Source organism: Oncorhynchus clarkii, chromosome 24 (genome assembly GCF_045791955.1).
Source record: "Oncorhynchus clarkii lewisi isolate Uvic-CL-2024 chromosome 24, UVic_Ocla_1.0, whole genome shotgun sequence".
In the NCBI taxonomy this organism is placed as follows: Eukaryota; Metazoa; Chordata; class Actinopteri; order Salmoniformes; family Salmonidae; genus Oncorhynchus; species Oncorhynchus clarkii.
In genome coordinates, this window is record NC_092170.1 from 43,731,426 (window position 1) to 43,749,690 (window position 18,265).

Sequence of the window (18,265 nt, forward strand, 5' to 3'; positions counted from 1 at the left end):
CAGAGTCAATGTGGAGGCTATATACAGGGGGTACCGGTACAGAGTCAATGTGGAGGCTATATACAGGGGGTACCGGTACAGAGTCAATGTGGAGGCTATATACAGGGGGTACCGGTACAGAGTCAATGTGGAGACTATATACAGGGGATACCGGTACAGAGTCAATGTGGAGGCTATATACAGAGTATTACGGTACAGAGTCAATGTGGAGGCTATATACAGGGGGTACCAGTACCGAGTCAATGTGGAGGCTATATACAGGGGGTACCGGTACAGAGTCAATGTGGAGGCTATATACAGGGGGGTACAGAGTCAATGTGGAGGCTATATACAGGGGGGTACAGAGTCAATGTGGAGGCTATATACAGGGGGTACCGGTACAGAGTCAATGTGGAGACTATATACAGGGTGTACCGGTACAGAGTCAATGTGGAGGCTATATACAGGGGGTACCGGTACAGAGTCAATGTGGAGGCTATATACAGGGTGTTACGGTACAGAGTCAATGTGGAGGCTATATACAGGGTGTTACGGTACAGAGTCAATGTGGAGACTATATACAGGGTGTACCGGTACAGAGTCAATGTGGAGGCTATATACAGGGGGTACCGGTACAGAGTCAATGTGGAGGCTATATACAGGGTGTTACGGTACAGAGTCAATGTGGAGGCTATATACAGGGTGTTACGGTACAGAGTCAATGTGGAGGCTATATTCAGCTGAAAAGGTGGCTCAGGGAATTCAAAAATATTCTTTAGAAATATTTAACTTTCACACATTAACAAGTCCAATACAGCAAATTAAAGATAAACATCTTGTTCATCTACCCATCATGTCCGATTTTAAAAATGTTTTACAGCGAAAACACAACATAAATTTGTTAGACCACCACCAAATTTTTTTAAAAACACAGCCTTTTTTCCCAGCCAAAGATAAAGTCACAAAAGCAGGATTAGAGATAAAATGAATCACTAACCTTTGATGATCTTCATCAGATGACACTCATAGGACATCATGTTACACAGTACATTTATGTTTTGTTCGATAATATGCATATTTATATCCACAAATCTCGGTTTACATTGATGCCATGTTCAGAAGTGCCTCCAAAATACCCGGAGGAATTATAGAAAATTATACGATATTACATCATAAATATTCCCTTACCTTTGATGATCTTTCATCAGAATGCAGTGCAAGGAGTCCTAGTTCCACAATACATCGTTGTTTTGTTCCATAATGTCCATTACTAGTGTCCAATTAGCCGCATTTGCTATCACTTTCAGCTCACGTGCCCAAAAGCTGACGTCCAGGCTTCAAGAAGTTATATTCCAGGTCGAATAAACTGGTCAAACTAAGTAGAGAATCAATCTTCAGGATGTTATTATCATATATATCCAATAACGTTCCAACCGGAGCATTCGTTTTCTTCTGCAGCCAAATGGAACGATGGTGACATCAACAGACAAAAATGCGCAACAGGGAAATTGCATTCTGCCAGGACTACTGAATGAGGACATCTAGTGGAAGGCGTAGGAAGTGCTACCAGATCCATATCTTATTTGGAAGTGAAGAGGCACTGACTTAAAATCAGACTCCGCATTCAGAATTTCACTTCCTGTTTGGAAGATTGCCTGCCCTGTGAGTTCTGTTATACTCACAGACATAATTCAATCAGTTTTAGAAACTTCAGAGTGTTTTCTATCCAATAGTAATAATAATATGCATAAATTAGCAATCTAGGACAGAGTAGGATGCAGTTCACTATGGGCACGCAATTCATTCAAAATGGAAATACCGCCCCCTATCCTCAACAAGTTAAGGAGGCTTTTGGACCTAGACTTGGCGCTCCGGTACCGCTTGCCGTGCGGTAGAAACGGCAGCTCTACCCTTTAGCTCAGTGCGGATGTTGCCTGTAATCCATGGCTTCTGGTTGGGGTATGCACTGTTGGGACGTGATCTTCAATGCACTTATTGATGAAGCCAGTGACTGATGTGGTGTCCTCCTCAATGTCATCTGAAAAATCACGGGAACATATTCCAGTCTGTGCTAACAAAACAGTCCTGTAGCTTAGCATCTGTGTCATCTGACCACTTCCTTATTGAGTGAGTCACTGGTACTTCCTGCTTTATTTTTTTCTTGTTAGCAGGAATCAGGAGGATAGAGTTGTGGTCAGATTTACCAAATGGAGGGCGAGAGAGCTTTGTATGCATCTCTGGTAAATTGTGTGGTCTACAGCTTATCACGAGATACTCTTACCTCAGGCGAGAAAAACCTTGAGACTTCCTTAATATTATATTTTGTGCACCAGCTGTTATTGACAAATAGACACAGACCACTACCCCCTTATCTTACCGACGGCAGCCGTTCTATCTTGGCGACGCACCGAAAACCCAGCCAGCTGTATGTTTACATGTCGTCGTTCAGCCACGACTCTGAGAAACAACATAAGACCGTTTTTTAAATGTCCCGTTGGTAGGATCGTCTTGATTGGACCTCATCCGGTTTGTTATCCAATGATTTTGCACGTTGGCTAATAGGACTGATGGTAGAGGGGGGGGGGGGGGGGGTTTACTCCCTTCTATGTGAATCTGACCATATAGATGGGTCTGTGTTCTAATGGTGTGATGTCGTGGATGCTGTGATGTCGTGGATGCTGTGATGTCGTGGATGCTGTGATGTCGTGGATGCTGTGATGTCGTGGATGGTGTGATGTCGTGGATGCTGTGTTGCTGTGATGTCATGGATGCTGTGATGGTGTGTTGCTGTGATGTCATGGATGCTGTGTCTTGTTCACCTGACAGACTGCTACTATGAAGATGCCTTTCAGTATTGCTGAACCCAGCAAGGAAGCCAGGTATGCTATTACATCATCATTCTGTATCATGGTCCTGTATCGTCATTCTGTATCGTGGTCCTGTATCATGGTCCTGTATCATGGTCCTGTATCGTCATTCTGTATTGTGGTCCTGTATCGTCATTCTGTATCGTGGTCCTGTATCGTCATTCTGTATCGTGGTCCTGTATCGTCATTCAAGGGTCAGCCATAGTAGTATGATAGGTGTTGTTTTACAGGGTTACCATGCCAATCCAGCCTTGTGACCCATGTTTTCTGACTGTGTGTGTGTGTGCAGGATGTTGGAGCAGCTGAGGAAGCAGCAGGGTTCAGTCCTCCACCCAGACTACAGCTCTTCCTTCCAGTGTTTTGAAGACACCCTGACCCGCCTGGTGCCTTACCACCTCTACCAGGGCACTGCCACCGCACCACACGACTACCACAGAGGTACACACACCCTGACCCGCCTGGTGCCTTACCACCTCTACCAGGGCACTGCCACCGCACCACATGACTACCACAGAGGTACACACACCCTGACCCACCTGGTGCCTTACCACCTCTACCAGGGCACTGCCACCGCACCACATGACTACCACAGAGGTACACACACCCTGACCCGCCTGGTGCCTTACCACCTCTACCAGGGCACCGCCACCGCACCACACGACTACCACAGAGGTACACACACCCTGACCCGCCTGGTGCCTTACCACCTCTACCAGGGCACTGCCACCGCACCACACGACTACCACAGAGGTACACACACCCTGACCCGCCTGGTGCCTTACCACCTCTACCAGGGCACCGCCACCGCACCTAAAATGTGTTTCCATTTCAAATCCCGTTTTTCCCTAATGCCGAACCCCTAACCCTGAACCTAATCCCTAAACCGAACCCCTAACCCTGTACCTAATCCCTAAACCTAACCCCTAACCCTAAACCTAATCCCTACACCTAACCCCTAACCCTGATCCTAATCCCTAAACCGAACCCCTGTACCTAATCCCTAAACCTAACCCTGAACCTAATCCCTAAACCTAACCCCTAACCCTGAACCTAATCCCTAAACCGAACCCCTAACCCTGTACATAACCCCTAAACCTAACCCCTAACCCTGTACATAACCCCTAAACCTAACCCCTAACCCTGTGCATAACCCCTAAACCTAACCCCTAACCCTGTACATAACCCCTAAACCCTATCACTAAACCTAACCCTCTAAACCTAACCCCTAAACCTAACCCCTAACCCTTTTTGTAACCCTAACCCCTAACCATGCACTTAACCCTAACCCTGTACATAACCCTAAACCTGACCCCTAAATTTAAAATAGCCTCTGTCCTTGAGGGGATGTGGGAGAAGTTTCCTTGTTAAACCTACTGGGACAGTGACATATTCTTTTGGGGTGGGGGGGGGGGGGGGGGGTCTGTACTCCATGACTTTGGATTTGAAATGATACAATGACTATGAGGTTAAAGGTCACACTGTCAGCTTTAATTTGAGGGTATTTTCATCCGTATCAGGTGAACCGTTTAGAAATTACAGCCCTTTTTGTACACAGTCCCCCTTTTTTAGGGGACCAAAAGTATTGGGACAAATTCACTTAAAATGTGTTTTAAAGTAGATAAAAGTTTAGTATTTGGTCCCAATACTAACCTCAATGCTAACCTCCCCTGCAATGACTACTGAAAAATGATGAGTGAGGAAGATAGACGCACAAATATCATAGCCCCCAAAAATGCTAACCTCCCCTGTTATTGTAATGGTGGGAGGTTATAAAATGCTAACCTCCCCTGTTATTGTAATGGTGAGAGGTTAGCATGTCCTGGGGTTATGATATAAAATGCTAACCTCCCCTGTTATTCTAATGGTGAGAAGTTAGCATGTCTTGGAGGCATGATATTTGTGCGTCTAACTTTCTTGATTCATTATTCACCATTCATTCAGGATTATCCGTAATCAGGGTAGCAACCACATTAATATAGAAGTGTTTAGAAACATATTCTATTCTGATTTACAATAAAAGTGACTCCAAAATGACACAATACATTATATACCATTAATTTCTATTGGACACAAAATAATCTTAAACACAATAGTGGACTTTGCGGTTAGCCTTCAAAATAAAAGCATGGCGTAATTCTACTATTTGTATTAATTTGCATCACTGGCAATGACATACTTTTATTTTGAAGGCAAACTCAAATTCCACTATTGTGCCTGATCCTTGTCCCAAAGCCACTCCTGCGCTGTCTTGGCTGTGTGCTTAGGGTCATTTTTCTGCTGCCTGAGTCTGAGGTCCTGAGCGCTCTGGAGCAGGTTTTCATCAAGGATCTCTAGTTTTTTTTAAATGTTACCTTTATTTAACGAGGCAAGTCAGTTAAGAACAAATTCTTATTTTCAATGACGGCCTAGGAACAGTGGGTTAACTGGCCTATGAACAGTGGGTTAACTGCCTGTTCAAGGGCAGAACGACAGATTCGTTTGTACCTTGTCAGCTCGGGGGTTTGAACTTGCAACCTTCTGGTTACTAGTTCAATGCTCTAACCACTAGGCTACCTGCCACCTCTACACTCTAACCACTAGGCTACCTGCCACCTCTACACTCTAACCACTAGGCTACCCGCCACCTCTACACTCTAACCACTAGGCTACCCTGCCACCTCTACACTCTAACCACTAGGCTACCTGCCGCCCCTACACTCTAACCACTAGGCTACCTGCCACCTCTACACTCTAACCACTAGGCTACCTGCCACCTCTACACTCTAACCACTAGGCTACCCTGCCACCTCTACACTCTAACCACTAGGCTACCCGCCACCTCTACACTCTAACCACTAGGCTACCCTGCCACCTCTACACTCTAACCACTAGGCTACCTGCCGCCCCTACACTCTAACCACTAGGCTACCTGCCACCTCTACACTCTAACCACTAGGCTACCTGCCACCTCTACACTCTAACCACTAGGCTACCCTGCCACCTCTACACTCTAACCACTAGGCTACCCGCCACCTCTACACTCTAACCACTAGGCTACCCTGCCGCCTCTACACTCTAACCACTAGGCTACCTGCCGCCCCTACACTCTAACCACTCGGCTACCTGCCACCTCTACACTCTAACCACTAGGCTACCCTGCCGCCTCTACACTCTAACCACTAGGCTACCTGCCACCTCTACACTCTAACCACTAGGCTACCCTGCCACCTCTACATTCTAACCACTAGACTACCTGCCACCTCTACACTCTAACCACTAGGCTACCTGCCGCCTCTACACTCTAACCATAAGGTTACCTGCCACCTCTACACTCTAACAACTAGGCTACCCTGCCGCCTCTACACTCTAACTACTAGGCTACCCTGCCACCTCTACACTCTAACCACTAGGCTACCCTGCCACCTCTACAATCTAACCACTAGGCTACCCTGCCACCTCTACACTCTAACCACTAGGCTACCCTGCCACCTCTACACTCTAACCACTAGGCTACCCTGCCACCTCTACACTCTAACCACTAGGCTCCCTGCCACCTCTACACTCTAACCACTAGGCTACCTGCCTCCTATACACTCTAACCATTAGGCTACCCTGCCGCCTCTACACTCTAACCACTAGGCTACCCTGCCGCCTCTACACTCTAACCACTAGGCTACCTGCAGCCTCTACACTCTAACCACTAGGCTACCTGCCACCTCTACACTCTAACCACTAGGCTACCTGCAGCCTCTACACTCTAACCACTAGGCTACCTGCAGCCTCTACACTAACCACTAGGCTACCTGCAGCCTCTACACTCTAACCACTAGGCTACCTGCCACCTCTACACTCTAACCACTAGGCTACCTGCAGCCTCTACACTCTAACCACTAGGCTACCTGCAGCCTCTACACTCTAACCACTAGGCTACCTGCAGCCTCTACACTCTAACCACTAGGCTACCCTGCCTCCTCTACACTCTAACCACTAGGCTACCCTGCCTCCTCTACACTCTAACCACTAGACTACCCTGCCGCCTCTACACTCTAACCACTAGGCTACCCTGCCGCCTCTACACTCTAACCACTAGGCTACCCTGCCTCCTCTACACTCTAACCACTAGACTACCCTGCCGCCTCTACACTCTAACCACTAGACTACCCTGCCGCCTCTACACTCTAACCACTAGACTACCCTGCCGCCCCTACACTCTAACCACTAGGCGACCCTGCAGCCTCTACACTCTAACCACTAGGCTACCCTGCCGCCTCTACACTCTAACCACTAGGCTACCCTGCCACCTCTACACTCTAACCACTAGGCTACCTGTTTAACATTTTTTTTGGTTACTACATGATTCCGTATGTGTAATTTCATAGTTTTGATGTCTTCACAATGTAGAGTAGGTGTGTCCAAACATTTCACTGTTTACTGTGTGTACATTTATGTCTGCTGCGACTTGACAAGAGAGCATGAGAAAATTAGTTTTGATCAGTTAACTTCTGACTGTGTGTGTGTGTGTGTGTGTGTGTGTGTGTGTAAATATTGATTTATTTTTGTAAATATTTGTTGCTCGGTGGTGTTGCTAGTCGTCTGTTCCTTTGCCAAAATTCGTTCTCAGTCTTCTTTTTTAAATAACATGTTTTCACCACTTTATTTCATATTTATATATCAACAATAAAACATTCTCATGCTCTTGTCTCGTTGCAGCAGACGTATAGTGAGCAATATGGTTGGGACATCGAATCACATTAGCAATACATATAGAATCGTGAGAATCTCAATACATATAGAATCTCAATACATATAGAATCTCAATACATATAGAATCTCAATACATATAGATAGAATCTCAATACATATAGAATCGTGAGAATCTCAATACATATAGAATCTCAATACATATAGAATCTCAATACATATAGAATCTCAATACATATAGAATCTCAATACATATAGAATCTCAATACATATAGAATCTCAATACATATAGATAGAATCTCAATACATATAGAATCTCAATACATATAGAATCTCAATACATATAGAATCTCAATACATATAGAATCTCAATACATATAGATAGAATCTCAATACATATAGATAGAATCTCAATACATATAGATAGAATCTCAATACATATAGAATCTCAATACATATAGAATCTCAATACATAGAGAATCTCAATACATATAGAATCGTGAGAATCTCAATACATATAGAATCTCAATACATATAGAATCTCAATACATATAGAATCTCAATACATATAGATAGAATCTCAATACATATAGATAGAATCTCAATACATATAGAATCTCAATACATATAGAATCTCAATACATATAGAATCTCAATACATATAGATAGAATCTCAATACATATAGAATCTCAATACATATAGAATCTCAATACATATAGAATCTCAATACATATAGATAGAATCTCAATACATATAGAATTTCAATACATATAGAATCTCAATACATATAGAATTTCAATACATATAGAATCTCAATACATATAGAATCTCAATACATATAGAATCTCAATACATATAGATAGAATCTCAATACATATAGATAGAATCTCAATACATATAGAATCTCAATTCATATAGAATCTCAATACATATAGAATCTCAATACATATAGAATCTCAATACATACAGATAGAATCTCAATACATATAGATAGAATCTCAATACATATAGAATCTCAATACATATAGAATCTCAATACATATAGAATCTCAATACATAGAGAATCTCAATACATATAGAATCGTGAGAATCTCAATACATATAGAATCTCAATACATATAGAATCTCAATACATATAGAATCTCAATACATATAGATAGAATCTCAATACATATAGATAGAATCTCAATACATATAGAATCTCAATACATATAGAATCTCAATACATATAGAATCTCAATACATATAGATAGAATCTCAATACATATAGAATCTCAATACATATAGAATCTCAATACATATAGATAGAATCTCAATACATATAGAATTTCAATACATATAGAATCTCAATACATATAGAATTTCAATACATATAGAATCTCAATACATATAGAATCTCAATACAGATAGAATCTCAATACAGATAGAATCTCAATACAGATAGAATCTCAATACATATAGATAGAATCTCAATACATATAGATAGAATCTCAATACATATAGAATCTCAATACATATAGAATCTCAATACATATAGAATCTCAATACATATAGAATCGTGAGTGAGAATCTCAATACATATAGAATCGTGATCATATTGTGAGGTCCTTGGCAATTCCAAGCCCTAATGTGTATGGTCGGGAGTGACCACATGACCTGACCAGAAACTCCAAGCCCTAATGTGTATGGTCGGGAGTGACCACATGACCTGACCAGAAACTCCAAGCCCTAATGTGTATGGTCGGGAGTGACCACATGACCTGACCAAAAACTCCAAGCCCTAATGTGTATGGTCGGGATTGACCACATGACCTGACCAGAAACTCCAAGCCCTAATGTGTATGGTCGGGAGTGACCACATGACCTGACCAGAAACTCCAAGCCCTAATGACCGTTGGGTCTGATTACCCATGTTCCATTCTCTCCCTCTCTGCCCCCCCCCCCCCTCAGTGGATGATGAGTTTGATTACCCATGTTCCATTCTCTCCCTCTCTGCCCCCCCCCCCCCCCTCCCTCCCTCAGTGGATGATGAGTTTGATTACCCATGTTCCATTCTCTCCCTCTCTGCCCCCCCCCTCCCTCCCTCAGTGGATGATGAGTTTGATTACCCATGTTCCATTCTCTCCCTCTCTGCCCCCCCCCCCCTCAGTGGATGATGAGTTTGAGAGTGTTTCCAGCCAGCTCCTGAAGAGAACGCAGGCCATGCTGGATAAATACAGACACCTGCTTTTTGAGGAGTCAACGGTAAGTTATTAATATTATATAACATATTATATTACCTTATTATCAACAGTAAGTAATTAATATTATTTTAGGTTATTATCAACGGTAAGTAATTAATATTATTTTAGGTTATTATCAACGGTAAGTAATTAATATTGTTACCTTATTAACAATTTTTTCTCACATTGATCTCAATGGTTCTTGTCCTTCTCCTCCTCCTTGTCCTAAGGTCTGTCTCCTTACTCAGCCCTCCTCCACTGTTCAGTGTGTTCTTTCTCTCCCTCCACTAACCGATGTGCTGTGGCGCATTCATTGATTCATTGATTGATTGGCTGGTTGGCTGTGTTTCTGTTGTATGTTTCACAGCGCCTTGGACCGTCAGCTGAGATGGTAATGATGGACAGGATGTTTATTCAGGAGGAGAAGATCTCTCTTGGACAGGACCGCATCCTCGCCAGGGACAGACCTGGTAATACTATACAGTGTGTGTGTGTGTGTGTGTGTGTATATATATGCGTGTTTGTGTGTGTGCGCAGTTGAAGTCAGAAGTTTACATACACCTTAGCCAAATGTGAAAGACTGAGTTTAAATGCAATTCCTGAGATTTAATCCTAGTAAAAAAATCCCTGTTTTAGGTCAGTTAGGATCACCACTTTATTTTAAGAATGTGAAATGTCAGAATAATATTAGAGAGAATTATTTATTTCAGCTTTTATTTCTTTCATCACATTCCCACTGGGTCAGAAGTTTACATACACTCAATTTGTATTTGGTAGCATTGCCTTCAAATTGTTTTAACTTGGGTCAAACGTTTCGGGTAGCCTTCCACAACAAGTTGGGTGAATTTTGGCCCATTCCTCCTGACAGAGCTGGTGTAACCGAGTCAGGTTTGTAGGCCTCCTTGCTCGCACATGCTTTTTTCAGTTCAGCCTACAACTTCCTGATTGATGTTTTGAGATGTAGCTTCAATATATCCACATAATTTTCATAAGTGCACCAGTCCCTCCTGCAGCAAAGCACCCCCACAACATGATGCTGCCACCCCCACAACATGATGCTGCCACCCCCACAACATGATGCTGCCACCCCCACAACATGATGCTGCCACCCCCACAACATGATGCTGCCACCCCCACAACATGATGCTGCCACCCCCACAACATGATGCTGCCACCCCCACAACATAATGCTGCCACCCCCACAACATGATGCTGCCACCCCCACAACATGATGCTGCCACCCCCACAACATGATGCTGCCACCCCCGTGCTTCACGGTTGGGATGGTGTTCTTCAACTTGCAAGCCTCCCCTTTTTTTTTTTTTTTTAAACTTCTGACTTCAACTGTATATATATAGATATGTAGATGTAGATATAGATATGTAGATGTAGATATAGATATGTAGATGTAGATATAGATATGTAGATGTAGATATAGATATGTAGATGTAGATATAGATATGTAGATGTAGATATAGATATGTAGATGTAGATATGTAGATGTAGATATGTAGATGTAGATATGTAGATGTAGATATGTAGATGTAGATATGTAGATGTAGATATGTAGATGTAGATATGTAGATGTAGATATGTAGATGTAGATATGTAGATGTAGATATGTAGATGTAGATATGTAGATGTAGATATAGTAGATGTAGATATAGATATGTAGATGTAGATATAGATATGTAGATGTAGATATGTAGATGTAGATATAGATATGTAGATGTAGATATAGATATGTAGATATAGATATGTAGATGTAGATATAGATATGTAGATGTAGATATGTAGATGTAGATATGTAGATGTAGATATGTAGAGATATAGATATGTAGAGATGTAGATGTAGATGTAGATATGTAGATGTAGAGATGTAGATATGTAGATGTAGATATGTAGATGTAGATATGTAGATGTAGATATGTAGAGATATAGATATGTAGAGATATAGATATGTAGAGATGTAGATATGTAGATGTAGATGTAGATGTAGATATGTAGAGATATAGATATGTAGAGATGTAGATATGTAGATATATAGATATGTAGATGTAGATATGTAGAGATATAGATATGTAGAGATGTAGATATGTAGAGATATAGATATGTAGATGTAGATATGTAGATATAGATATGTAGATGTAGATATGTAGATATATAGATATGTAGATGTAGATATGTAGAGATATAGATATGTAGATATGTAGAGATATAGATATGTAGATGTAGATGTAGATATGTAGATGTAGATGTAGATATATAGATATGTAGATGTAGATATGTAGAGATATAGATATGTAGATGTAGATATGTAGAGATATAGATATGTAGATGTAGATATGTAGATGTAGATGTAGATATATAGATATGTAGATGTAGATATGTAGAGATATAGATGTAGAGATGTAGATATGTGTAGATGTAGATATGTAGATGTAGATATGTAGATGTAGATATATAGATATGTAGATGTAGATATGTAGAGATATAGATATGTAGATGTAGAGATATAGATATGTAGATGTAGATATGTAGAGATATAGATATGTAGATGTAGATATGTAGAGATATAGATATGTAGATGTAGATATGTAGAGATATAGATATGTAGATGTAGATATGTAGAGATATAGATATGTAGATGTAGATATGTAGATGTAGATATGTAGATGTAGATGTAGATATGTAGAGATATAGATATGTAGATGTAGATATGTAGATGTAGATATGTAGAGATGTAGAGATATAGATATGTAGATGTAGATATGTAGATGTAGATGTAGATATGTAGAGATATAGATATGTAGATGTAGATATGTAGAGATATAGATATGTAGATGTAGAGATATAGATATGTAGATGTAGAGATATAGATATGTAGATGTAGATATGTAGAGATATAGATATGTAGATGTAGATATGTAGAGATATAGATATGTAGATGTAGATATGTAGAGATATAGATATGTAGATGTAGAGATATAGATATGTAGATGTAGAGATATAGATATGTAGATGTAGATATGTAGAGATATAGATATGTAGATGTAGATATGTAGAGATATAGATATGTAGATGTAGATATGTAGAGATATAGATATGTAGATGTAGAGATGTAGATATGTAGAGATATAGATATGTAGAGATGTAGATATGTAGAGATATAGATATGTAGATGTAGATATGTAGAGATATAGATATGTAGATGTAGAGATATAGATATGTAGATGTAGAGATATAGATATGTAGATGTAGATATGTAGAGATATAGATATGTAGATGTAGATATGTAGAGATATAGATATGTAGATGTAGAGATATAGATATGTAGATGTAGATATGTATATGTAGATGTAGATATGTAGATGTAGATATGTAGATGTAGATATGTAGAGATATAGATATGTAGATGTAGATATGTAGAGATATAGATATGTAGATGTAGATATGTAGAGATATAGATATGTAGATGTAGAGATATAGATATGTAGATGTAGATGTAGAGATATAGATATGTAGATGTAGATATGTAGAGATATAGATATGTAGATGTAGATATGTAGAGATATAGATATGTAGATGTAGATGTAGAGATATAGATATGTAGATGTAGATATGTAGAGATATAGATATGTAGATGTAGATATGTAGAGATATAGATATGTAGATGTAGAGATATAGATATGTAGATGTAGATATGTAGATGTAGATATGTAGATGTAGATGTAGATATGTATATGTAGATGTAGATATGTAGATGTAGATATGTAGATGTAGATATGTAGATGTAGATATGTAGAGATATAGATATGTAGATGTAGAGATATAGATATGTAGATGTAGATGTAGAGATATAGATATGTAGATGTAGATATGTAGAGATATAGATATGTAGATGTAGATATGTAGAGATATAGATATGTAGATGTAGAGATATAGATATGTAGATATGTAGAGATGTAGATATGTAGAGATGTAGATATGTAGAGATGTAGATATGTAGATGTAGATATGTAGAGATATAGATATGTAGATGTAGATATGTAGATGTAGATATGTAGAGATGTAGATATGTAGAGATGTAGATATGTAGAGATATAGATATGTAGATGTAGAGATATAGATATGTAGATGTAGAGATATAGATATGTAGATGTAGATATGTAGAGATATAGATATGTAGATGTAGATATGTAGAGATATAGATATGTAGATGTAGAGATATAGATATGTAGATATGTAGAGATGTAGATATGTAGAGATGTAGATATGTAGAGATGTAGATATGTAGATGTAGATATGTAGAGATATAGATATGTAGATGTAGATATGTAGATGTAGATATGTAGAGATGTAGATATGTAGAGATGTAGATATGTAGAGATATAGATATGTAGATGTAGAGATATAGATATGTAGATGTAGAGATATAGATATGTAGATGTAGATATGTAGAGATATAGATATGTAGATGTAGATATGTAGAGATATAGATATGTAGATGTAGAGATATAGATATGTAGATGTAGATATGTATATGTAGATGTAGATATGTAGATGTAGATATGTAGATGTAGATATGTAGAGATATAGATATGTAGATGTAGATATGTAGAGATATAGATATGTAGATGTAGATATGTAGAGATATAGATATGTAGATGTAGAGATATAGATATGTAGATGTAGATGTAGAGATATAGATATGTAGATGTAGATATGTAGAGATATAGATATGTAGATGTAGATATGTAGAGATATAGATATGTAGATGTAGAGATATAGATATGTAGATGTAGATATGTAGATGTAGATATGTAGATGTAGATGTAGATGTAGATATGTAGATGTAGATATGTAGATGTAGATATGTAGAGATATAGATATGTAGATGTAGAGATATAGATATGTAGATGTAGATGTAGAGATGTAGATATGTAGATATGTAGATATGTAGATATGTAGATATGTAGATATGTAGATATGTAGATATGTAGATATGTAGATATGTAGATATGTAGAGATGTAGAGATATAGATATGTAGATGTAGAGATATAGATATGTAGATATGTAGATGTAGATATGTAGAGATGTAGATATGTAGATATGTAGAGATGTAGATATGTAGAGATGTAGATATGTAGAGATGTAGATATGTAGAGATGTAGATATGTAGAGATGTAGATATGTAGAGATATAGCTATGTAGATGTAGATATGTAGAGATATAGATATGTAGATATGTAGAGATATAGATATGTAGATGTAGATATGTAGATGTAGATATGTAGAGATATAGATATGTAGAGATATAGATATGTAGAGATATAGATATGTAGATGTAGATATGTAGATATGTAGATGTAGAGATGTAGATGTAGAGATGTAGATATGTAGATGTAGATATGTAGATGTAGATATGTAGATGTAGATATGTAGATGTAGATATGTAGATGTAGATATGTAGATGTAGATATGTAGAGATATAGATATGTAGATAGAGATATGTAGATAGAGATATGTAGATATATAAATATGTAGATATGTAGATATCTATATAGAGATATGTTGATATAGATATGTAGATGTAGAGATGTAGATATGTAGATATAGATATGTAGATATAGATATGTAGATATCTATATAGAGATAGGAATGGATGGATATACACTGTGTGTCCATAAGTGTGTGGGCACTTGCTTGTCGAACATCTTGTTCCAAAATCATTGGCAGTAAAATGGAGTTGGTTCCCTCTGCTGTTATAACAGCCTATTCCATTCTGGGATGGCTTTCCACTATATTTTGGAATATTAATGCAGGGGACTTACTTCCATTCAGTAACAAGAGCATTAGTGAGGTCGGGCACTGATGTTGGGCGATTAGGCCTGGCTCGCAGTCTGCGTTCCAATTCATCCCAAATGTGTTCGATGGGGTTGAGGTCAGGGCTCTGTGCAGGCCAGTCAAGTTCTTCCACACCGATCTCGACAAACCATTTATTTCTGTATGAACCTCGCTTTGTGCACGGGGGCATTGTCATTGCGTGAGTGGCCAGCTGAGGGCTCTCAGAGTGATTCTTGCGTAAAAGACAGAGGTAGTCATTTTTCCTCTCGCTCCTACTGAAAAGCCAATTGTCCCGGTTGACATATTATCGAATAGATATTTGAAAAACACCTTGAGGCTTGATTATTAAAAACGTTTGCCATGTTTCTGTCGATATTATGGATATAATTTGACTTTTTTTTCTGCGTTGTCGTGACCGCTATTTCCGGCGGATTTCTGAACATAACGTGACAACCAAACGGAGGTATTTTGGATATAAAAATAATCTTTATGGAATAAAAGGAACATTTGCTGTCTAACCGGGAGTCTCGTGAGTGAAAACATCCGAAGATCATCAAAGGTAAACGGTTAATTCGATTGCTTTTCTGATTTTCGTGACCAAGCTTCCTGATGCTAGCTGGACATAATGCTATGCTAGGCTAATGATAAACTTACACAAACGCTTGTCTTGCTTTGGCTGTAAAGCATAATTTCAAAATCTGAGATGACAGGGTGATTTAACAAAAGGCTAAGCTGTGTTTTCATTATATTTCACTTGTGATTTCATGAATATTAATATTTTCTAGTAATATTTTTTGACCGTTGCACTATGCTAATTAGTGTCGTTGATGACAATTCTCCCGGATCCGGGATGGGTAGTTCTTCCGTTCATCTTTCCCCTCGATCTTGACTAGTCTCCCAGTCCTGGCCATTGAAAAACATCCCCACAGTATGATGCTGCCACCACCATGCTTCACCGTAGGGATGGTGCCAGGTTTCCTCCAGATGTGACGCTTGACATTCAGGCCAAAGAGTTCAATCTTGGTATCATCAGACCAGAGAATCTTGTTTCTCATGGTCTGAGAGTCTTTAGGTGCCTTTTGGGAAACTTCAAGTGGGCTGTCATGTGCCTTTTACTGAGGAGTGGCTTCCGTCTGGCCATTCTACCATAAAGGGCTGATTGGTGGAATGCTGCTGAGATTGTTGTTTTTCTGGAAGAGTAACTCTGGAGCTCTGTCAGAGTGACCGTCAGGGTCTTGGTCACCTCCCTGACCAAGGCTCTTCTCCCCGATTGCTCAGTTTGGCCGGGCTGCCAGCTATAGAAGAGTCTTGGTGGTTCCAAACTTCTTCCATTTAAGAGTGATGGAGGTCACTGGTTTCTTGGGGACCTTCAATGCTGCAGAAATGTTTTGGTACCCTTCCCCACAATCAGGTCTTGGAGCTCTACGGACAATTCCTTTGACCTCAAGGCTTGGTTTTTGCTCTGACATGCACTGCCAACTGTGGGACCTTATATAGACAGGTGTGTGCCTTTCCAAATCATGTCCAAATCAATTGAATTTACCACAGGTGGACTCCAATCAAGTTGTGGAAACGGGATGCACCTGAGCTCAATTTCCGGTCTCATAGTAAAGGGTTTGACTATTTGTTTTTTTTATTCTAAATAAATTTGCAAAAATGTATCTAAACCTTTTTTTGCTTCATCATTATTGGGTATTGTGTGTAGATTGCTGAGGATTCTTTTCATTTAATCCCTTTTAGAATAAGGCTGTAATTTACCAAAATTTACTTTGGTCACATCATTCATCCGAACTTCTGAACACTCCCCCCGAGCCTTAACTATTGAAGGCACCCATAATTCTGGACTCCAATGTATATCTAACATACCTGTACCTTTTTTATATATAAAAAATATATAATAATTATATATAATATATACTTTACGAAAAATATAAACGCAACAATTTTTACTGCGCCACAGTTCAAATAAGGAAATCACTACATTTTTTAATACATTCATTAGGTCCATATTTTTATGGATTTTCCATGACTTGGCAGGGGCGCAGCCATGGGTGGCTCTTGAAGGGCATAGGCCCACCCCCTGGCTGGGCCTGGCTTCCCAATCAGACTGTCCCACCCGATGTGGAGAAATGGGCGTTTTTTTGTGCATATGGAACATTTCTGGGATCTTTTATTTCAGCTCATGAAACACGGGACCAACACTTTACAATGTTGTGTTTTATATTTTAGTTCAGTGTATATTTATACACACACACACACACAAAGTGGGGTCTGGAATGATTGCGTAGCTTCGTAAGGAAGGAAAAAAGACGGCAGTTGAATAATACAATTACTGCTCTTTAATCATTTGTAAACATTGTAAACAAAAACAAAGTGTTAAACAAATCAAAATATATATTTGAGATTCTTCAAAGTAGCCACCCTTTGCCTTGATGACAGCTTTGCACACTCTTGGCATTCTCTCAACCAGCTTCATGAGGTAGTCAACCTGGAATGCATTTCAATTAACACATGTGCCTTTTTAAAAAGTTAATTTGTGGAATTTCTTTCCTTCTTAATGCATTTGAGCCAATCAGTTGTGTTGTGAGAAGGTAGGGTTGGTATACAGAAGATAGCCTTATTTGGTAAGAGACCAAGTCCATATTATGGCAAGAACAGCACAAATAAAC

At 39.2% G+C, this 18,265-nt stretch overlaps 1 protein-coding gene across 2 annotated transcripts in view; it reads left to right on the plus strand.

Moving 5' to 3' along the window:
• The window catches only part of LOC139382566 (BRD4 interacting chromatin remodeling complex associated protein), a 72,480-nt gene that overhangs the window by 46,411 nt on the left and 7,804 nt on the right, over window positions 1–18,265 (plus strand). For both annotated transcript variants that reach the window (XM_071126681.1, XM_071126682.1), the window contains 4 exons: window positions 2,806–2,858; window positions 3,136–3,284; window positions 9,677–9,771; window positions 10,117–10,219. In XM_071126681.1, coding sequence (XP_070982782.1) covers window positions 2,806–2,858; window positions 3,136–3,284; window positions 9,677–9,771; window positions 10,117–10,219 — 400 coding nt within the window. The remainder of the gene's footprint in view (window positions 1–2,805; window positions 2,859–3,135; window positions 3,285–9,676; window positions 9,772–10,116; window positions 10,220–18,265) is intronic.